At 44.5% G+C, this 24,113-nt stretch overlaps 1 protein-coding gene across 1 annotated transcript in view; it reads right to left on the bottom strand.

The window, feature by feature from the left end:
* Window positions 1–24,113, bottom strand: part of PTPRT (protein tyrosine phosphatase receptor type T) — a 776,661-nt gene that overhangs the window by 148,704 nt on the left and 603,844 nt on the right. The window contains 2 exon segments of the mRNA XM_087853941.1: window positions 9,698–9,727; window positions 21,242–21,377. Of these exon segments, the coding sequence (XP_087710067.1) occupies window positions 9,698–9,727; window positions 21,242–21,377 (166 nt within the window).

The following is a 24,113-nucleotide window of genomic DNA, read 5'->3' as shown; positions in this document are numbered from 1 at the left end:
ACACACATTATTTCATTTAATTTCTTTTTTTTTAAAGATTTTATTTATTTATTTAGAGAGAGAGAAAGAAAGCATGAGTGGGGAAGGGGGAAGAAGGAGAGAGAGAATTCAAGGAAGACTCCATGCTGAGCATGGAGCCCAACACGGGGCTCAGTCTCATGACTGAGATCATGACCTGACCCCAAATCAAAAGTCGGATGCCTAACCAACTGAGCCACCCAGGCGCCCCTCATTTCATGTCTTAAGATAATCTCATGAATTGAGCACTAAAATTCCCATTTTATAGATAAGAAATAAACCCAGGATGCTTAGGATTCACAGCTGCTAGGTAGTGGGATTGGGATTCACACTTTCTCCCTCCTCTTTTCTTGCTCTCTCTACTCCATTCCTTTCTTCCCAAGTTGTTCTCTAGTACATCACCTATTTAGTTATACGTGTGTGTGTCTGTGTATGTGTGTGTATTTCTAGATAGTGAGACCAAGGAGAAATGTTGAGTGTCACTTCTCCACTGAGGGGTCCTATGTGTTCCCCCTGCTACGCACCCCATATTAAGCCCTTTGGCCCGTAGATGTCTTTCCTCAAAGCAGATTCAGTGACTTCCTTCCCTTGTCATGTCTTCACTCTCCTCTTTCACGTATGCATAACATTCTTTTATAACTTTTTAACATGTGCAGGTTGCCTTTTAAGCTGTGAGCTTCTTGAGAGAAGGACATTTCTTTCCAAACACTTGACACCTAGCTCAGTACTTAGCACAAAAGAGTAACTGCTCGGTAAATGCTTATGAATGAAAGAATATGTCGCTTAAACGGAACAGCTTTTCTAAAATGTAGTTGTTATTACTCCCATTTTCCAGATGAGACATTGAAGGTGGGATTGCGTCAAGTGCCCTAAGCTGTGGAACCAGCATGCCCAGGGCCCTTTCCTGCACAGCACAGCCATCTGTCTGATAATACCTTGCTAAGTACCTCCAGCCCAAGCAGACAACTAGGTAACAAGTGGGAAAGCACTTTGGAAGAGATAAAGTTGTATATACAAACACGATGTAATCATTATCATCATTATCAACATTGCAGAGCTTAACTAAAGCACTTCCTTCCATTAAAGGCACTACGCTGAAACACTTAGAAAGGCATTTTCCAGTTTGTGCTGCTCAGGATCCTATCTTTGCTACAGCCCTAGCTGCAAGAGTCATTCCCACTCTGGGGATACTTGCTAAAGGCAAGTGTTTTCAGGATTAAACCCATTCCTGCCCTGGAGGACACTGAGGAGCGCCGTGGCAGGCACTTCTGACCCTTGCTCTCTCCTCTGGCTGATTTCAGCAATAGCTACAGTTTCTTCTGTGATACGTAGTGAGCTCCCCCAAGTGGGAGCCCTGAATGAAGAGTCCCACAGCCCCCCACCAGCACAAACACAAGTGAGAAGCAAATGCCTGTGAATGAATCATTGTCCAAGGAAGAATTTTTTAGAGTTTACTTATCATCAGTGGGCAACAAGTGGTGACCTCAGTGAGTTAGCACACAGTGTGTCCATAGGCAATGACATGTGCATGTGGGGGGAGGGGCATGCCACGTACTCAGATCCACATGTCTCCAGTGGTCAAATTGAAGAGAAGCCAATGGAAGTGTGGCATAGTGTGTTCCTGGAGAACGAGACTCTGAGACAGAGACTGACATGCAGGAGATGAATTAGGAGGTGCTTCTGGGGTCAATGTCTGTGGAAGGGAAAGGGGAAGGGAAGGGGAGGGATGGGAAGGGGAGTGGAGGGAAGGGAAGGGAAGGAGCCAGAGTGGGTAAAGGGGAATTTGGTGATGCAGGTACAATGAAGGCTTGAGCCAACCCCATGGGAAGCTCTGAAGCTAGGGCGACTTTCACACCCCTGTGCTGAACAGCTACTGATGACCTTGGATGAGGCAGCTCTGAAGGGTAAGTTGTCCCAAAGGGGGTTGTCAACCAAGAGTTCCTTCATTCGTTAAAAAAAAATGTTTTTAATTTTAAAAATTGAAGTATAATATATAGTGTTATACTGGTTTCAGGCATGCAATATAATGGTCCAACAATTCTATACGTATGTCTGTGCTCACCAAGAGAAGGGTGCTCTTAATCCCCTTTATCGATATCACTCATCGCCCACCCCTACCTCACCTCAGGCAGCCACAGTTTGTTCCCAGTATTTATAAGGCTTGTTGCTATTGCTGCTCATCTCTGGTCTCTTAAGTTCCACATGAGTGAGATCGTATGATATTTATCTTTCTCTAGATGATTTATTTCACTTAGCATTACACCCTCTAGGTCCGTCATCCATGTTGTTGCAAATGGCAACATCTCATTCTTTTTTATGGCTGAGTAATATTCCATTTTATATGCACCCACATTTGTATATACATTTTACACACACACACACACACACACACACACACACACACACACTTCCACAACTTCTTTACTCATTTTTGCAAAGAAGACACCCAGATGGCCAATAGACACATGCAATGATGCTCAACATCACTCATCAGCAGGGAAATGCAAATCAAAACCACCATGAGATATCACCGCATACCCGTCAAAATGGCTAAAATCAAAAACACAAGAAACAACAAGTGGTGAGAATGTGGAGAAAAAGGAACCCTTGCACCACTGTTGGTAGGTGTGCAAAGTAGTCCAGCCACTATGTAAAACAGTATGGAGTCGCCTCAAGAAATCAAAAAGTAGAACTACCCTACGATCCAGAAATTCCATTACTGATATTAACCCCAAGTCCCTCATTCTTGAAGGGAGATCTGAGTAGCACATCACAACCTTCTCCATGAGAACTTCTCTTTCCAACCACATCTCCATAGGTCATCTCTCTCTGTCAACAGAGAATCCCCCACGCTCTCTTTTAGCTTCTTTACAAAGTTCAAATGCATTTACAGAATAGAAGCATTTAGAATCCCAGGCATATTTCCTAAGCCTCAAGGCATCACTAATACCTAGTTCGTTTTCAAACTTAAAGTATAAACTTAAAACTGAAGTGTAAACATCTTCCATCTTCTTTGGAAGGGAAATGCTCATTTGTATTTTCTCTGATTAAGGTGATGGAGCCTCTGACTTATAGATTTGCTCTGTTCGGTATTCATGACTGATGTGTTTAGACTCTAATTCAATAGAGTAAACAATAAAGCATCCATTCAGTTGTAATTCCTGTCCAAATCTATCTGTTCACATGATCTAGCCCAGTGCATTTATATCTATCTTGTTGCAGCAGCATTCATTAATTTTATGCATTTATAATTGTGACACACAAGTACAACATTTCTAAACCTAAAACCAATATAAAATTACAAAACAGGTCTGATCTGAAAGTCCCCCCCCCACCATATGCCAAAAAAAAATGAAAATGGATACTAACTCCTGGAGAATGGAATAGTATAATTCAATGGGAGATCAAACAAAATGGGGGTATCAACCTCACACATACACCCACCTGTGTGTACTCATTCATGTAATCAACACAGTCTTATGATGTCTGACTTGTTCTGGGCTCCAAGTTAGTCATCGGGAAATGAAAGATGAGTAATACACAGTCCTTGTCAACAGGGAGACAGACGTGCAAATACACCACGGGCGGTCAAACCTGAGAATGGCTCATGAATGAGTGAGTCAGTGGCAGATGAATGAAAGCTGAATGCAATGACAAAGATGAGGGCCCAGGACTATGGACACTATGTCCCCTTTAAAGACATGGGAATTTTGCAGGCACAGAAGGTGGCTAGGCATCCCAGGAGGAGGGCAAAGTACAAAGGTCCGATACTGAGAAAGGGACAGTGGTATCGGGGTGATGTGAGGATGTCAGGAGAGAAGTTGTTCTCAAAGTCGGCTCGCAGAATAATAATACGAGGTGTGTGCTCACATGGAGAGTCCTGGGCCACACCTTCAGAGGGACTGCGCTGCTCTGGGGTGGGGCCCAGGAATAAGAATTCTTGCCAGGGTCCTCCCCTTGGCTGAGCAGTGCATGGCAGCACGGCAGTCGTCTCTGTCTCGCCCTTGTGGCAATGCCTTCCATTTCTACTTGTCAACATGTCTGCTGTCAGCTTTTGGTAATTGATCCTTATCATCTCTAAATGGGTTCCTTCGATTCCTATTTTGTCTTCATTTTTATTTGAAGTGACTGATGAATTACATAAAATGCTTTTTGAGTATCTCTTGATATAATCATTTTAAATTCCTCTTTACCTGTATTGAGGCGACGATATTTGATTTGCAAAAGCCTATGGTGTGGAAAGGTGTGCGCACTGACAAAAGGAGGCGGTTTCTTACTTCGGTTGAGGATCGACCACACGCTAGGAGTTTTCCAAGCATTATCTCCTTGAGTCCTTGCAAGATCTCTGGGAGGTGTGCATTTTTAGGATGCATTTGACATATGAGGAAACTGGGATTCAGATGCTGAATAGGACCAAACGTTACCTTAAACATACAGCAGCAAGGAAGGTGCAGGGTCTGGAGGGATCTAAAATTTGTTGCCATTTTTTTTTTCTTTTTAACAACAGATCATCTCCCTGTTGATTTTAGTTGTTAATGTCTTTTAATATCATCTTGTTCTTCTCATCCATTCCACATACACTTACTGGGGTTCTCTGTGCCTGTGAGGGGCACCATGGGGGAAACCTCAATGAACAAGAAACATCCTTAAGACACACTTGCTCCTGCCCATGATAACAAGTAACTGCAGTGAGAGTTAGGAGAAAAGGCCCATTCCTGCGGATGGAGAGAATCAGGGAAGACTTTGTGTAGGAGGCACTGTTAGACCTGGACCTTGAAGGCTAGATGTAGGATTCAAATATGCTGCCATAGGGAGAGATAGGAAGGATATGGGGAAAAAAACAAGAGTTCCAGAGTGTCTGCAGACAGGGCCCAGCCCAGGTCACCATTTTCCGCCTCCTTGATACTTGCATGGCATTTATCTGAGGCTAAGCGAAATCGTTAAGTGCTCTCTCTCTCTGCTGGAACAGTTGGTAAAGATCTTAGTGCTTTTTTTCAAGAACTACTACACTAAAATGTCTCTGTTTGAAACAATTACTGTGCCCATCATACACCTTGAGATAAATTAACCCGTGAACACATGCCATCTCCTAATATCCTTTTAAAAAGCCGACACTGAAGTTGTTGGGTGCTTCTTTACTATAGAAAGGCTAAAAGGCATTCGAGAGAAGCATTTCTGTCAGCCCAGGATGTGAGGAATCATAGCTGCTATTTATAAAATACTCCCTTTGTGTCAGCCACTCTGCATATACCCTCTCTTACCAGCTCTCACAAAAATGCTGGGCAGTCACCATTGTTATTACCACTCTGCAGATGAGGAAACGGAGGCTCGGAGTGGTTCCATGATTGTTCAAGGTCTGAACAATCTGGCAGAAGAGGTAGATATAGAACTGTGATCTAGGTCTGACACCAAAACCCACATTATTTTGCTATTTTTTCGTGTGTGCTGGACAATGAAGGGTCCCATTCTAGACTCTCTTCTGTCCCTAAGTCTCAGTTCCTTTGATCTGTACCTCTCTTTATCCTGGTCATCAGCACTCTGTGGGGCATTCTTCACTCTAACCCTTTGGCTATGTCTGATCTGGCAGCCCAGTGCTCTCAGCTCTGACCAAGCGGCGAATCCCCAGGACAGCAAAGACAGAACTGCCTCAAGGGCCTCCTTGCCAGCCAGGGATAGCTACGACTTCTTGTCCCTCGCAAGGCACTGAGGTCCATGCACACACCTGAGTTTCTGCAGGCAGGCAGACTTGCCTGTGGGTCCTGGCTCTCCTGCAGTCTGGCCAAGGGCTGTCCAAGCACATGGTCTAGGCAGGACCCCCTCCCTCTCCTGAAGAACAGGGCTTAGTGAGAAGGATGGGCAGGGCTTGGGGGCATGTGGTCCTGGGTTCAAACCCTCGCCCTGCCACATCCTGCGTATGGGATCTAGACAAGTCCTCAAACCTCAGTCTCAATGTCTATGTACACACAACACAGTCACATGTATCTTGCAGGGCTTGTTGCAAGTATTAGAAGAGCGTGGCCCATAGTAGCGACCAACTGGTAGTTCTTTTCAACTTTTGCCCCCTTCTCAACTGGATCAGGTGAGCCTCATTCACCTTTGTGTCCAGAACAGCAAACACATGGTGCTGCACAAGTAGGAGCTCATAAAAAAGGATGAATCTTGAACTCCGTCCTCCTTCCATCTCAAAAGTCTGGGGCAGGGATCAGGCAACTACAGCCCTCAGGACAAATCTAGCCGCTATTTGATTTTTTTAAAAATAAATTTTTCATTGAAATACATCCATGCTCCTTCACTTGCACATCGTCTATGGCTCATTTCCTGTTACAACAGCAGAGTAGATGCAACAGAGACCATATGCCTACCGAGCCAAAAATATTTACTACTAGCTGCTTATGGAAAAAGTTTATGGACCCCTTGCGCACAGGATCTTTCAGTGCAGGGAGAACCCTTTAGGGCCTCTTTGCTTTGTGGAAAAAGAAGTTCCTCTGCTCCTTCTCTACCCACGCTTTATAGCCTCTTTCCCTGGTTTATCTATCTTTTCTCTTTAGCTCTCTCCACCATACCCTAACATCTATGCCACTTTTCTGATACATGTTGTTTATGCTCAATCTCCTCTACTAAAAAGCTTGATGTGGGCAGGGAGTTTTCGTTTGTTGTGCTAATGCTTCTATGCCAGTTAGGACCAGTGCCTGGCATGCAAGTGGGAACCCCATAAATACTTGTTGATTGAATAAAACATGGATCTCACTGCAAAGATTATTCAGCCAAAGCGTGTTAGAAGGTTTCTCTTTCATGGAAGATTCTGGGGCTTTTAGAGGGACCAGGTGGCTCCCCAACCCCAGGGGGAGGGTATTACTTTTCCTATTTTATAGATGGGACAACTGAGACTCTGGCTAAGTCACAGTGCTCCTCAAACTTTCATGTGCACGAGAGTCACCTGGGGCTCTTGTTACAATGCAGGTTCTGATTCAGGTCTGAGTGAGGACCCTTGTGCTGCTGTTCTAACACACTCCGGGTGATGCCAATGCTGCTGGTCTACGGACCACATTTGGAGTAGAGAGGGTTGAAGGCATCCACTCAGGGTCCATACCTAAGACTCAGGGGAGTGGAGTTCTGAATCTGGAAATTATTGGGGTCAGCATTTCCGTTTTGTTTCCTTTTCTCCATCTCCATGCATCTCTCAATCTTACGGTCTCCCCGAACCCGTTGTGCCTCCCCTCTGGGGCTCCTCTCTGTTCCCAAACACTCTGTCCCCAGACCTTCCCTTCCACAGCCGCCAGCATCTTCAGGCTCTCCACTTTACTATACAAATGCCCAGGACTTTCTGGGCACTGTCATGTTTCTCCTCTGTTTTAGGGCCCAGTGATTAAAAAGAAGCATTCTCCTCCTTCTGAATCCTAGGCTGGCTTCCTCCCTTAACCCCCCCACCCCGCCATGACCTGTGCACATGACTTCTGATGGTCAGATGGCAGGACGGTGCCCATGCTCTCTACCTCCATCTCTCTGCAGCACTCCACTGCCAAATCTTCCTTCTGCAAAGGACTTCTCCTCTTGGTTCTGAAGGTTCTCCTCTACCTCTCTGTCTGCTTTGCCCATTCTTCTCCTCCTCTGAATTGTTAACCATGGTCAGTTCCCAAGCTGGCATGAGTTTCACGCTCTAAGATCTGTGACTTAGAACTCTTAAGTTTGCACAACTGAAAGACCCCTGTGTATCACTGCATCTTGAACTACAAGTACTTGAGTGTCTGTCTCCTACACTCTCACATTGTGCATCTTTGATTCCACCACAGTGCCCAGCATAGTGCCTGGTATGAAGTGGGCATCGAAAGACAGGGCTAAGTACCCTGGCCAATCAGCAGAGGAGGCAAGGTACCCAGAGGCTGTGATGGGTCATTGCACGCCCATACCTCCGGTGGAATACTGATGCCAGAAGAACCTCTGGAAGACCAGAGGAGCTCCTAGGGGCCACCACTACTGTCCTGACCCCTTGTGGTTTCTGAAGGGGGAAAGAAAGAAAACTAACATTTCATGAGTGCCAACTTGATGCCTGGCATGTTACAAAATTCCTCATTTCCTGAGTTGGCACTATGACCCCTATTTTGGAGTTAAGAGAAATAAGGCTCAAGGAGTTCAGAAGATTTTCTCAAGGTTCCATAACATGAGTGACAAAGATGTGGTTTGAAGCCAGAGCATCATGATTCCTAAAGCTCATTCTCTTTCTACCACAGCAACAACACCCCACATTGTTTCAACCCCTATGCCTTTGCAGATGCTGTTCCCTTTGCTTAGAATTCTTATTTCGCACTAGTGGGTAAATCCATCTCTATAAACACTGATAACTATCCCTTGCCCCATTAAAAAATCAGTCATCCAAGTAAGAGCTCCTATACCAGAGTACATACAGGCACCTCTCAGCTGACATTTCAAGTATTTGGTTTTATCCTAGATCCCAGAGAGGCTTGAACACTAGGAGGGTGGGGCTCAAAGTCCTGGCCACTTCTCCATTCACAGTGTCTGGAACATAATGAGCATGTTCAATGCATGTTTATCAAATGAATGAATGAATGAAAAATAAAGCAAATTCTCTAGTATTTTCAGTGTTGGTGGTGAGAGTCCATTGGTTCCTGTATAATATGATGGCAGTGGTAACAGAATCTTATCTGCTCATTGCCTGGCCTATTAACCTGGGACCCAAACACTGAGCAGAGGGGGTGGGAGAGACTTTTTGTTGGTCCATCCTCATCAGTGAAGGCTTCAGCAAATGATCACTAGCAGACATGACCTCCCTCATAAGGCTGGGTGTGCCAGGGGTGGAGAAAGACATGGAATGATATATAATACACTTAACCAGAAGCCAGGCATCCTGTGTTTTAATCCCCCTGGATGAGTGATTTCACACACTTCTCTGGATCTCAGTTTTCAAACACTGGAAATGCATATTAGGAATATGGGCCTACTTCAGTGGTTTTCTTAACTTTTCATTACCAAGGATCTGTTCATGGAGTTTTTTTCCCCTTTGCATTTGTGTTTTCAAAATGTCTGTTAATAATAAGAAAAATCACCACCTTTATTTAAAAAGTGCAAAAAAATTGACAGGCAACAGGCCAGCTATAACTACCAACAAAATGCACATGAGATAACAAATGCCAAACCCCAGACTGCGATCATTCCAGCCCAAGGCAAAGACCTCGGATGTTTCTGTCACCTGTGAAACTGGTTCTAGGTAGTCATGGTTCCCTGTAGACTTAGAAATAGTGGAAACGGCCAATGAATTTCTGTCTAACCTTTGAGCCCCTCAAGGCTACACATTCCCCAATTAAACACCAATGGGCTTTGAAGCTGCTGAGACTGGTGATTCTGTTTTATCTCTGCAAGTCCTGCAGGGGGATTAGGTTGACCTCTTGCTGAAATTCAGGTATTTTTAAACTAGAATATTACACTGCCTTCACATCTCCAAAAATCGGGGGGAAAATCCGAGATGGCAGAAACATAACACATAAACAATGACAGTGCATTTTCAAATGGAAAACATCTATGTGAAATAAAAACTTTGGGGCTACAGATGATTTAGACAGAAGTGAGTATGAGAAAACCAACAGACACTTGGTTGGTGCAGGAAATGCATGCTACAGGTTCCCCTACAGGGCACGAAGCAAAGTTTTCCCGGGTCGATACTTACAAGTAATAGGAGTAGGAATAAGCATTTCTTCTATATATTGATGGGCAGTCAGATGAAGGAAATGTCCAAAAAGGGGGAAAAAGAAAAGACAAACAAACAAGAATTAGATTTATATGAAATCTTGATTCTTAGAAATGCACATAGTATTTCAGCATCCCAAAGCTCAAGGAGATGCAAGTTTCTCTAATCATCTTCGCTGAGAATCAGATACTTCCGGTGGTAGAAGGAGTGAGAGAGACCTCTCTTAACAATGGAGAAATTCACTACTCACGCAGAAAAAGCCATTTCTTACGTTGGCTGTTTTAGTTTTTTGAAAGTTCTTTTTTTATGGTCAACTAAAACTAGCTTCCTTGTAAGTATGACTTTTTTGGTCCTGGGTCTGACTTTTTTGGCTTTCCAGAACTATTCTACCACTATTCCCCATGAGAGTGTTCTTATGACCTAAGGAAAACCATAATGACTTCTATGTTCTCTGTTTCAGCAAAACCACATCAGAACCTACTCAGTAAGGTCATGCCAAAAGCAAGATGGCTCCCCAACAATCCACACTTCCCAATACGCATACTCATGTGTAGTGCCTTCCCACGCTGAACTAGGACTGGCCCTATGTGACCAACAGGATGTGGAAGGAATTACGCTCTGGGACTTTCTATGATAGGTCAGAAAGAAGACTTGTAGCTCTGTCTGGGTCTTCAGAACTCTCAGTTGGAACCCTGACTCTTCATGTAAGAAGTCCAAGTATCATGAGATTGCCATCCTGAAAAGACCAAGTGGAGAGACACTAAAACTGCATGAAGAGAGACATCCAGCCAGCCCCCACAAGTTGGACTATGTCAAAGGTGATCCTTGATATCATGGAACAAAACAAGTCATTCCCTTCAAGTCCTGACCAAAGCGCAGATACATAAGGAAAAGAAGTCACTAAACTTTATGTTTGTTGCATACCAGTCATCAGAACAAAAATCAAACTTTATCATTAAGAGCACTGCACTAAGAGAAAGGAATTCCAACCTTCAATATGAACAGACTACAACCTGAATAAATTCTCTGTGCCTTTACTTCCTTATCTGATCCTCATATAAGTTGAACTAGATCATTAGTTTTCAAACTGTATTTGTAGGATCCTGGGGGTTCTGCACAGTAGCCTCATTGAAATGGGAGAGGGGGATACTGAGCAGGTAGGACTGCTGGTCCCCCACCATCCACGAAAACCAGCAATTCTCTCTTTTTTTTTTTCTATTTTACAAACTGGAGCCTCATTTAAAATTTCACATGACTAAGAATTCCACTCTCCAAAAGAAATCTTGAAAAACCACTACCTGAAATCTCTTACCATGATGTCTCTTCTAGCTTGTGGCTTCTGGACAGTAAAAAACTCAAAAAGTCCATGATATTCCTTTTGTTATAGCTTTTTGTATTTTGTAGGAAAATAAATAGGAATGCTTTTATCTTACAGACTTAGCCACACTGGCAATAACTGATACATACATTTGTGGATTGAGAAAAATTGCTGATAATTAAGGTCCCCAAATATCCATCCGAATAGGCAAGAATAGTTCCCTTCCCTCTTGAGTTATTTGGTTAATTGTAACTGTTATCCCAGTTTGCTTGGCTCAGGAAGATGCAGTCTTTATATATGCAGTGTGGGAACATGTCCTCGGAGCCTCAAATTTTCCCCTCTCGAGTAGGAAAGTAGCCAAAGTCCCCTAGGCAGGTGGCCACCTCTAGGCTTTTTCTTATTCATCAGGAGAGCCCAACTCTAGCTCCAGAAGGAAAGTGACTCTGAGAGCTAAGAAGTTATGGCAGAAAGGAAGCCCCATGTGTACCTGGGAAACTGAGCTGGGGAAAATGAGCCACAGTGCAGCAAGATCTGGTCACTCATAAAACCATTCAGTATCTTTGGTCAAAGGAACAATGGCCCTAGATGATGAGAGGAGTGAGGAATGCCCTGCTGTGATGGGTGGGAGCTGGAAGAGCCCGTGCAAGTCACCAAATCCCCTTTGCCAACTATACAGGTTTACGCTGAAAGGAGAACATTCCTCTCCTTCATGGCTGGCTCTATGGTCCAGTGCCTAGAAATGTGATTCCGTAGGGAAGAAAGCTAGAGTTCCATTTTATGAAGGCTTATAGATACCTATGTTCTCCATATTGTCAAGAACAGTGGCTGAGATTTGAGAGGACAGGGTTCTGATCTCAGGTCCTTCATCTGCTCACTGTGACATCTTGGGTAAGTCAGTTCCTCCCTCTGGACCGCTGTTTCCTGATCCATGTACCAAGGTGAATGGCATGGATGACCGCCAGCCTAAACAGCTTTGAGGAGTGGAAATATGTCTTTGTGTCCCAGCACCACCACTTGCTAACTGCATGGCTTTGAGTAAGTCACTGATTATCTCTGAGTCTCAGTCTCTCCATGTCAAGGTTGAGGGCAATAATTACCTATTCCCAAGAGTCATTGCGGACGTTAACATTAATCTAAATCGTATTCAAATTATATACAATATATAATATATAAAGTATTTTAAGTAAATCATATTAATCTAAATTGATATTAGATTATATTAATCTAAACACCTGACATTAGTAGTCCTCAAAAAAGGGGAGTTTACGTCCCTGCCTCATCCACAGATATAAAGTTTGCTGCTTCTCACTCTAGTGACCAGGAACAAAGTGTTCACTTCTTTAGGAATGTTAAAAATAGTAATAAAATAAGAAAAAATACTTATGGAGCACTTACTAAGTATCAGGCATTGTCCTAGGCTCTCATACATTAACTCATGTATTCCTCACAACTACCCTGACAGAAGGGTGTTATTATCATCCCCGCTTTACAGAGGAGGAAACTGAGGCAAAGAAGGTTTATGTAATTTGCCTGAGATCACGTAGCCAGATTTGATAGCAACATGGCTCTAAAGCTCGTGTTCTGGACCATTAGCCTGTGCTGCCCACGAAGAAGAAAGCAAGCAGATGTATGTTGAGCAACACAGTGGGTCTGGCATTGAGATGACACATGTCTTAAATATTTTAATTCTCCCTAACACCCTATGGAGCAAGCATTGTTGTTCTCATTTTTGGTTGAGGAATCTGAAGCTCTAAGAGGTCACTCCTCACTAGGTCTACTGCCTTGTGCAGTTTTGGACCAATTGCAAGGCCTCTGTCCTGAGCCAGATGTCCTTGCCATCAACAGCCCCAGGCTGTGCTCTTGGGCCCAAGGCTGCACTCAATATTCTGAACCTTCTGGCTTTTCTGCTTTCAACCTTCAGGACTCACCCCTGCCGGCCACGTCCTCAAGATGACGTGCTTCCTTACCTTCAAACCACTCTTCCAAGTAGTTTTTCTGAGTTATCCTGGTTGTCACCAAAAGTCAGTGAGTGCTATCCTGACCCAGCTTCAAGGCAACTCCAGAAGAACAGCAACTGACAAGCTTCTATTAATTGAGTAACTTTCCCCAATTATATTGCAAAGTGTTCCAGGGCAAGGATTACAGTTCTTTACTGCGTGGCCAAAACACAGGATACATGTGTGTTTTCTCTCAGGCTTGAAGAAGATTTACCGAAGGTCTAAATTTACAATGATACAATGATATTGCAAGTAACAGATTGCCTGAGACCAAAAATCTTGAGCAGGAAGACAGCTGTGCTTAGAAAAAACGCAAAAACTCCAAACTTAATAAATCACATACTGCAGAATCTTTTTTTCAGCTGGCTGACAAGGCTGACTCAAGGCACAGCTTTCCTTTGTTCCATACTACTTAAACGGGACAAAGTTATCTATTTAACTATCTGTTTGCCCATCTACCCATCCATCTAGTTCATAAACCCACCCATCCACCCTTCTATTCATGCATGCATGCATGCATCCAACCGTCCATCCCTCCATCCGTCTAACCGTCCATCCATCTACCCACTTAGCAGTTTATCCACCCACTTGTCCATCTAGCCTATAAACCCACACACTCATCTATCCTTTCACCCAACAATCCACCCATCATCCACTCATCCATCTTTCCATCATCAATTCAGCAAACATTTCTCAAGGGCCTACTATATGCCTGTCCCTGCCGAGTTCCAGAGATAGAAAGATAAATGAGATCTTGATCCTGCCCAAATGTCTGATGAGAGAGCCAGATAAGAAACTTGTAAAACAAAGAGTAATAAGAGCTACCACTTAAACAGCAGGAGGTCATTTGCATGCCAGGTACTGTGCTAACACATCATGTAGGCTACTTTATTTAATTCTCACTATGCAGCATTATTATCCCTGTTTTATCGATGAGGAAAGTGAAGCTCAGAGAGGTTAAATAACTTACTCAAATTCATATAGTTGGTAAGTGGCATGGCAGGAGTAAGAATCCAAGCAGTCTGACTCTAGAAGCCTGCATTAATAACCATTATGCTATACTGTCTTCTGGAGTGATAAGCGGCATGAAGCGGCAACACAGGGCACAGTGGGACCATATCCAGGGGTAAGGGTGGGGAGGGGGAGAGATAAGGTGGCCTTGAGTCTATGCTGCTTGAGTTATGAAGTCAAGGAGCATCTAGGTGGATGGAGGAGGAAGGGTACTTACAGGCAGATGGAATTGTCTATGAAATGGGTGAGTCAGTTAGCAAGGTGAGAATGTCAAAATATTGGTAGGGCCTAGTTCCCAAAGAGCTGAAGAACCTTAGTCTCAGTACCACAGCTCATAAGAGAACCCAAAGAGCCAAGTGGCCAAATATTTTTCTAGATGAATGATTCTGGCAGGAATGTGAAAAGAAAGCTGGAGGGAAGAGGGATTGGGGTCATGAATGCTACTGCAGGGGTCCAAGCAAGAGATGTTAGGGGTCTATCTCATAATGGCCATGGGGAAGGAAAAATGAATGTGAAAGGTGAGTCAGTAGGTGATTAAATGGGAACATACTGAGGAGGACCTCCAAGATTCTAGTCTGAGTGGCTACCTCAGTGAGTACAAACAGACGGATTCACTTTTCAGTGTGTGGAGCAAGGAGCTATTTAGAATGGGGTGGACAAAACAGCCAGCATGACACACTGAATTTGGGCTGCTTTCCCACCTCAACGAACCACTGAAAATTATGTCATACATTTCAGCATCTCAGCAAGCCCTGTTTTATATTTCATTCAGGCTAGATGGTGTTTAAGAGTATGGTATCCATTATCAGATCGGCCAAGTTTCAGACACAGCTCTGCCACTTATTAGCTATGTGATTTGGGGCAATTTCCTTAAATTTCACATTTTGGTTTTGTGATCTGTAGCACACTATAATCTCACAGTGGCACTGTCTCTTTTGGCTGACCCAGAAGTTCCGTTTTCCTATTGCCTCACCTTCCCCCCCTCCCCCGCACCCGGATAGACAGCGTGTTTCTTTCCCATGCTGTATCTTTCCCATGCTGCCCTTCCAGCCTCACACCCTCACTACAGGACTGGGTGTACTCTTGATGCTCCAAGCTGATATTCAGATCTGTGTTCTGAGTGAAGTTTTCCTGCCCAAGAGACGGAGTGTTAATCCTGGGCCTCATCTGTTCTAATTTCACTGGGCTCCACCATTCAACATGTTTTTAGGGAATCCCCAGTATCTGCATGGCGTGTTTGTGATAATGATGAATCAGAATAGGCAGCTGAGGGTCTAGTGGAGAAGATAAGATATGAATACAAATGACAAACAGAACAGGATATAACATGGATCCTCATAGAGGGGACCCGGATGGTGAAGAGATTGTGTCTAGGTTGGAGGTCAGGAAGGGTTTACTGGAGAAGGTTGCTTTTGAATTAGACCTTAAACAGGGTTAGAATCTAGTCCCATGGAACTGAGGAACACAGGCACTGAATGAGGAGGAGACTTCACAAGCAAAGGTATAGGAGTGGAGTAAGACTTCAGGAAATCTGCCAGAATTACTGTGAGCAAGGGGATGGCGTAGCTTGACACGACTCTCCAGATGACCTAAAACATATGCTTCTTTTCTCATCTCTACTCCATGAACTACTGTTATAAGGGAGGAAAAGCCATCAAGGGATTTTAGACAGCAGGTTTGGGAATACAAGTTTCATTTCTGAAACATCACTCTGGCTGCACTGTGGAGGGTGGGTAGGAGCGGTCGGGCTGGGGAGGAGATTCATGCATTAGAGCTACAGAGGCTCACACCAGGGAAGGAGCAGTGGAGGGGGTGAGGGGAGGATGTGGTCAAGAGAAGGTAAGACACAGGTTCAGAAGCATCAGGGTGATACGACCCTGGCTGATGGAATGAGAAGCAGTACCTGTCACTAGGATGAGGACCCAGAATTGTGAACAGGCTGGTGGGCAGGTGATGACTGGCACTTTGACCATGAAACCCTCGAAGGATTTTCAAGGCAGATGTCCAGAGGCGGATGATACACGGTAGTGAAGCTTTGGTGAGAAAAGGCGCAAGGAGAAGATCCTGTCCTCCCGGACCATTTCCATTTCAAGGCCAACAAAACTACACCCACCATGTGGATGCACCCGCACCTGAAGACCTGGGCATGTAGCACAGTGGCTGTGTGCAGGGGAGTGTCACTGAATCTCCCTGGGGTCTGGGACTTGTGGGAAAACTCAAGGAAGAGGGAATAGTTGGGAGTCCTACTTGGAGGAACTTGGGTTGAGGGTTAGACAGTGGCAGGAGGCTTGCAGGTGAAGACAAATGTCCGACATTGGCTTCAGGGCAATAGCGTGCACAACAGCAGAGAAGAGTAGCCAATGATACCTGAACCTGGGTCTCCTGTTTCCTATTCCAGGATTCACTTATTTTCTACCAGTCTCCATGGACGCTATTCTATTCTGTTCAGTTAACTCGCTGGAGTGACAGAGCCTGGGTTTGTGCTTAGATTCTCCAGGTCTTGGGCAACTCATAAACCTTTTTGAACTACAGTTTCCTCTTCTAAAACAAAACAAAACAAAACAAAACAAAACAAAACAAAACAAAACAAAACAAAACAAAAAAACAGGAGTACCAACATTGTACCCTCCTATGATTATTTTTAGTATTAAAATCAGAATATGGGGAAAGTTTAAATGGAAAATGTACAAATAGGTTAGAATGTGTGTACTGATTGTAGCATTGCCCTTAGCGTATTAGCAGTGGGTTTGGAGCTGGCTTGGTACAGATGATGGTCACGTGAGAGATGAATGGCCCTGTTGATATTATGCATTATGATCTCTTAGGCAGGTACAGGAAATAAATCCTGTCCCAACCATTAGCTCATTCAATCTTCAGAACAACCCTATCAGATGAGCTACATCTCACAGTTGGAAAAGCAAAAGGCTGAGCTTTGTTGTTTCTCCAAGGCCAACAGCAAACACATGGGACTATAAAGATTTGGACCCAGTTTTTCTGCTTCCCTTTCCACAGCAAAAAGATGTCTGCACCCATCAGACTGGGAGCTCCTGGGGCAGACTCAGGTCACAGAGAGTCATAGTACACCAAGAGATATGCATTTTTCTCAAAGTAGGCGCTCATATCTCAAAGTCAAGACACTCCAAATTCATTCTTGGAGAAGTTACTATTTGGACAAAGCATGGTTGGCAGAAGATTGAGGGTGGACTAGGAAGAGCTGGGCAAGGGGAGGAGAAGGGGAGATGGAGGTGGCTAGAACCATGTGTGGGCACTGACTTCAAAAAGGTCTCCCTAAAAGTTGCTCAGTTTCCATTTGAAAAGTAAAAAGAAATGGAAAGGTTAATGTAGGATCCAGACAAGTCTTGGGGTACAAATCTACGAAAGAATCCTGCTTCACCTTGCTCCAGTGTTTCTCTGTGCAAAAGTAGATGGGTATGCCTTAAGCCTTGGAGGACCATGCTTAGACTTCAGCAAGTGTCTTCCAAGGAATAAACTGGGACTATGGGAAACCTGTGGGCATGCACACATATGTGCATATCCGTAAAACAAACAGTAAAACGTAGAACTTCCCATATATGAGTGGCTAATAAACACTTTCAAACACCAAGGTTAAGGCACTGAGGTTTGAGTTTTCTACCTTCATTTTTGTTGAAGGCACCCAGAGCCCTATAGTAGTAAGCGGAGGGACCACACAGGTGGCCTAGCAACCCTTTGGCTGCGTATTCCTTTGGGAGAGGGATTCTAGAGGAAGGAGGACAGGGAAGAAGATGACTAGGACTGTAGTAATGAGAGTCTCTCTCTATTTCAAAACCCAACAGGGTGAGTAAAAAGGAGGTATGTTCTATTGCATAATGGCATGCAGAGACCGATTCTAGAACATTCTGAAGTCCATATATGATCAAGAGAACTAGGAGTAAAGGATGGAGCCATTATCCAGCCAATATTCAATATTATAGTTATGAACTGTATCAGGGAGGAGCTCCAGGTTGCTTTCTTATAATGCTCATGTAATCCTCTGTAACTCCAGGTAGCTCTGATCCTGCACTGGCCTGCATTCAAAGAAGCCCTCTCCAAACCATCAAAGGTACTACGCAAAATACTTTGATTTGTATCTTTTGCAAATCCTTTTTGAATCACCCACCAACATTTCATATCCCCTTCTGCAACCTTACATTTCTCAATACCCTCTTCATGTATTACAAAACAACCAAGCAACAACAAAACAATTGATTTAGCTTCCTTCATTAGGTCTTTCCCTTGGTCCTCTGTGTCTCTAGCCCATTCTCTGTCACTTTCTAGTTCAGTATTATAAAAGGAAACACCTAACAGCAAGAGAAAGACTCTTTTTGGAGAGTCACAAGGACCAAGGCCAATGATGATGAACACTGCAGGGAGAATCGAGGGACATCTTACATGTATTGAAACATCTGGCTGTGCTTTAGGGAAATTTTTGAGCCACCTGAATCTCTTAGGAGCAGAGAAAAGGAAGCCACCTCTCCCACGTCCATAGAGGTGAGGAAGAAAACCCAGCTCAAGTCAGTGGAGGCGGTGCATCAGGCACGTGACTTGAGAGTTCCTGCATTCAGGAACTAACTCTAGGTCATGCTGGGACACTGAAGAGATGCTGACACCAGGATCCTGAGTTGTGATGATCTATTATTTGGGAGTTTCTTTTTCTTTAATACCTCTTCGTGTTAGGTAGCTGTAGACAGCATTCAGGCCAGCAGTTAGTTAGTGAGAGACTCAATTGAACAATGAAGTTTTCCCCATACCTCTATATGGGGCTGGAGTCAGAAGAGCTAAGGGAGCTCACCAAATACTCCACTGTCCTCTGGGGACATCTCTTGACATCAAAAGACACTACAGGTTACTGGAAAGAGCTCAGATCTATATTTATATTCTCTTTTTCTCTTCTTTCCTTGCTCTGCACCCATCTGTAAATTATTACTATCAAGTAGGTTTTCTTTTTCCTTTCTCTTCTTTTTTTCGGAAAGATACTGTAAATGCAAACAGTGATTAGCCTCCGCCCCGGCCCACACCGCTCGCTGCCACAACATCTCAGATTTGCCTCTTGGGGACAAACAGTGATCATGTGACTCCTCCTGGTTGGGTCTGATGGATGGTTTTGATATAGGTGAGAGATGATAAAGATACGCAGTAGAGGTTAAAAGCACACAAAGGACTCGCTTTGTACTTGTTCCCACCCTGGAAACAGAAAGCCCTTTTCTCCCTCCCGAAAACGCACACATTGCAGAAATAGCTGTAGAGAAGGAAGTGAAATTTCTTCACAAGCTCACAGACGATGGTGACGTGGGTTAAGCCAGGCTTTAGAAAGAGCAAAATTGGAAGAGCTTATCTGACTTACAAATCAGTGGCAAAGAATGAGAACATTTCAGGTCTATCAGAGAGGAATGCGATTCTATTAAATTCCAGGTAGACAATCCCAAACTCACCTCTGCCCCTAATGCGTCTGCGACTCTAAGAAACATGTCAGCAATCTTACACGTGCTTACTGCCCCCAGAGAAACCAGACTTCATGTAATAGCAGCTGACTTGTCACTGAGACCTACAATATGGTCTTACGGATGATGAGGATATGACAATGCAGTGCTGTCCTTAATGCTTCGGGGGCTCTTGTTCCCCAATATTAAAGTCATACCTTCCCTTCCCCCTCTCCCGCCAGAAAATCAGTAGCTGGGTAAGAACCTTAACTCTCCAGTCATTCTACTGAGAGCCTGAGGAAAGGAGTGATCCTGTTAGACAACGGATATCAAGAAAGGACAAGGTCCTACCAATAAGATGTCCTGGCCAGAGGGAGGACTGGCTGATTCAGAACAGAGTCCTGAAAGACACAGGGTATTCTGGTGCCAAAATGGCTAAGAGAAGGCTGACTGTATGTATAGTGGGAACCCCGTATTTCTGACTCACTGAACACTGGTAAGGGGGATTTAAAGAAAAACTTTCTGCATTTATATTTGTGGGACTCCTTAGGTAGAAGCTGGAATTTATCTTTAGGGCATTCTGTCTCTTTGCTATGGTGGGAAACAAATCTCATGAGCACTTTTCTTTCCACAGATGGAAGCAAGTCCCTGGTCCTTGTTATGGGGCTTGCCCTGAGCTCTTTGAATGACCAAACAAGCAGAGCTTCAGGCTGAGGTGTTAAGTGGTTTGTTACATGATGTAAAATTATCTTCAAGCTGCGGGCAGGACATGCTGCAGCACATAATGTTACAATGTAGATAAATGTTTTGTTTGCTCTAGCAGACTAAGGGAGTGGGAAGGCGGAGACCAGGACTGGGACTGCCATGTTGAAATTGAGAAGACAGGGAGGTGGGTGGTAGGCATGGAAACATAGCGCCAGTCCAGCGGTCAAGAAGAGGTGGGCCCTGGGACTCCCTGTTTGGAGGAATAACCTTGCATCCTGGGATGGTGACAGCTGATACGCATCAGCTTTCCTAGATGAATGGTTCCTTTCCGTCTCTACAATTCCCTTGTGTCATCCTCAAGCCTTGTGAATGTCGGATAAACAGAAGATGTCAGTGCGCAAATCTTGGGGATTTGAGGATAAGGGAGAGTATATACCCTGGTTTCATGAGCAATGCAACAGGCAATAACTGTGTTAGTGGATCCAAGAAGACATCTTGTTGAGAAATAACAAGTAGCAACAATCCAGCTGGGAAGATATTATGGGATGTACAGTAGGAAGGAACCTTCCCTCGGGACTATCGCTGCAGGGGAGGCTTTATCTCTGACATGAAGGGGTCAGCTTGGGATGCTGCTGGTGGACCAATGAGAAATCAGGGTAAGTGAGGGCAAAAAGGGTGAAGCATTACTTTCCTCCACCTGTATTTCTGGGGCTCCCCAGAAATCCTGACAAGACATGATCAGTTACAACAGAGCAGTTAGCTCTGAGAAGACTCATGACATGGAGCGCCATGGCACACCAAGGTGGCCCAACTGTAGGAGGGATCACTAGCTCTGTAGGAAACTGACTGCCTCTGGGCCACTTGCCAAGCAGGCAGCACACACCTTTCAGATGCCAACACAATGAGCCACAACTGGTTCAAGTATTTCAGGACTTGAACACTCACAGAAGAAGCTCCCTGCTCGGAAGTGATCAGCAGAGCAAGGACCTGGCCACGCGGCATTATTGGGCCAGCCAGGGTCAGCAGAGTCTGCAGGGCAGCACCAGACACTCACCTCCTTTTGATGGTGAGCATGACACCCAGAAGAATGATGATGAACATGAGGAGGCCAGCGATCACACCGGCCATCTTCACGGTGTTGTCCACCTGCTTCTCTGGCTCCACAGTGTTAGAATTCTGAGTGGAGGCACCTTCGAGGGGAAAGAAGAAGAAAGATGTTGAAAAGGCTCATACACATGACTAGACAACAATTATAGTGACAACGGGCTCCATTTATTGAGTGCTCAGTATGTGCCAGGCACCGTGATAAGAGCATCACACGCAGTGTCCCATCTAATCTTTTTGAGGATTAGTCCCTTGTACTGTTGGGATTATTATACCTTTTTTTTTCCTTTTCAGATGAGGAATTGAGGTGCAGAGAAATGAAGTGAGTGGTCCAAGGCTGCACAACTGCTGGGTTGGGGCATCCTTATCCTCCAGTGAGATCAAGTGGAGGATTTTATCCCCCACACTGATTTGTCCCTAGGATCAAACCTATGGATGTACTGTTCGATTTTTTGGTTCATGGAATTATCCCAAACCCTACTTTACTCTTTTTGGTAAATGGTGAAAACAACAGCTTTGTGTTAAGGTAACATGATTAAAATCACTGGATTTTTAAAGGTAAAAACATAAAGATTTTGTTTTGTGTCTTATATGAAACAAATGGTATGGCAGAAATTTAGTGCATTGAAGGAGCTGCCTGGGGTTCAGAAAACACATGTGACTAACTCCATTTCTGGAATTTAATGCTGATGCTACGTGCCCTGCCAGGTACTAACTCGTTGACTCAATTCCAGGTAGCCAAAAAAAAAAAAAAAAAAAAAAAAGCCTCTGCTTGGCCTCTTCAGGCAATGCACCAGGGATCAGAGGCCACTTCTCATTCCAGAGACCTATATGAACACTTGCGGAGAGTGGCCCAGGGGTTACCAGCACCCTGAGTGAATTCCTTCCTGCTGTTGTTCATATTCCCAATGGTGCCATGTTTGTGTGGGGCAGCCTCAATGCACAGAACCCTCTCCCTGACACGTCCCTACCTTTCTGCCTCATCAGCACCAGCTCATCCTTCATCAGTGACTACATCTCCCCTGTTGGCCTGTGCCCCTGGGAGAGCTCCTCTCTCTTCACTAAATTCTAACTCCCTGTAACACTTTGCACACACCTCAATATACGGATATTATTAGTTATTTGTTTCTCCATCTTTCTCCTCCAGTGGTCTGCAAGCTCCCTGGGGGGGAGATTAGACCTCCTTTGTCTTTGTTTCCTCATGGTAGCACTGAGCCTGGCTTGGAATAGGTGTTCCCTAATGTTTGTGATTGTTCAACGTTTAGCTGAAGGGGTGACATCTCTGCCCACATACATTTGTTCTCATGGAACAAAACTGAATTTTTCCTTTTTCAGTCATGTGTTCACAGAACTCAGCTGAACTGAAGGGATGCTAATGCCCATAAGCTATGATTCTGATTCCCCAAACTCACTAAAGTTTAAGAACAGCCCTCCAGCACAAGGATGCAGCCCTTCTTCTTGTTTAAGAGTTTCAAGTGTTTTCCTGTATCAGAGCACATTCCCCAAACTGTCTTGTAACTGGGACAAGCTGGGTTTACTTAGTCCAGTCTCCCCAGTGGGAATGGCCAGTCTCCAAGGACGGGGAGCACATATTCTCTTCTCTCTAATGCCAGTGTCTCTAGCAGAGGCCGTCCTCCTCCTCCTGTTGGTTACCAGATGATTACTGAATGATATAAAGACGAGTGGACCGCAGTTGTTTGCTTGCTTCATTCATTCATTCATTCATTCATTCATTCATTCATTCATTCATTCATTCGCTACTGAGCACCCATGTGCCAAACGATGCTATCTATGGGATGGGATGAGTGATCCTCTCCTGGATGGACTCATGAATAAGGGATTTTATTCAGTCCCCTTCACCAGCTAAAGGCAAGACCAGCTCATCAAATCCCAGGACCGCCTGAGCAAGCTCTACTTATCTACAGCCCAGAGTTCGTGGGGGAGTTAGCCAACCACCTCTTTGGCAGGGCTGGTCTCATATTCCAGAATGGGGGCTGGTTCTGAGGAGCCCCCACATAGCTTCTGTTTCCCAGTTTGGAGCCATGATTTCTGAGATATGGCTAGTCTACTGTGTACCAAACATAAAGGAAACTGAACACCTCAGATGACCATTTCCTCAATTGTGTCAGAATCCTTTTATTTGGATTTGGAGGAAGAAAATTGGCTCTGGAGCATTCACCGGCACAGCTAAACATTATTTAGTGCCTGCTCTGAGATCCTGTTCTAGAGACTTGGGGTATAAAGGCAAAGGAGCCCTGGCAAGGATTCTATTGCCTTAGGAACACTGTTGTTGGCTTGGCTTAAAGAGATTCACACTTCATTCCTTCGGTAAATAATCACAAGAACTCACTATATGCCAGGAATTCAGTGATACAGTGGTGAGCAACACAGGCACAGTTCCTGCCCTCAAAGAACCTACCATGAGTGGTGGGTGGGGCTCAGGAGATAGAATTAATGAACCACCAATCAATAACAGTAAGTTTCCAAATCTGTTAATGATGAGAAAAGAGAGGCTTGTGGCACCTGGAAAGCACATAATAGGGGAATGAATTATGAGTGGGAAGATGTGGCCAGTGGGGTGAGCTCCGAGGGACAATGGGCTGTAACCAGGTAGAGAACACTAGAGGAGCCCATGGGAGCAACAGAAGGAACAGCATCGGCAGAGGCTGTGTGGTGGGGCAAGGAGCCTGGTGCATTCAAGAAATGAAAGAAACACAGTGTGACGAGGGTGAGAAAGTAGGGTGAGCACAGTGAGGGAGAAGCTGGAGAGCACAGTTGGGGACCGTCCACACAGGGCATCAGAGGCCACAATAAGAGCTTTT

The sequence above is a fragment of the Ursus americanus genome, chromosome 22, assembly GCF_024610735.1.
Source record: "Ursus americanus isolate L20-20 chromosome 22, mUrsAme1.1.p, whole genome shotgun sequence".
NCBI lineage: Eukaryota > Metazoa > Chordata > Mammalia > Carnivora > Ursidae > Ursus > Ursus americanus.
This window is presented reverse-complemented; position numbering and strand designations above follow the sequence as displayed.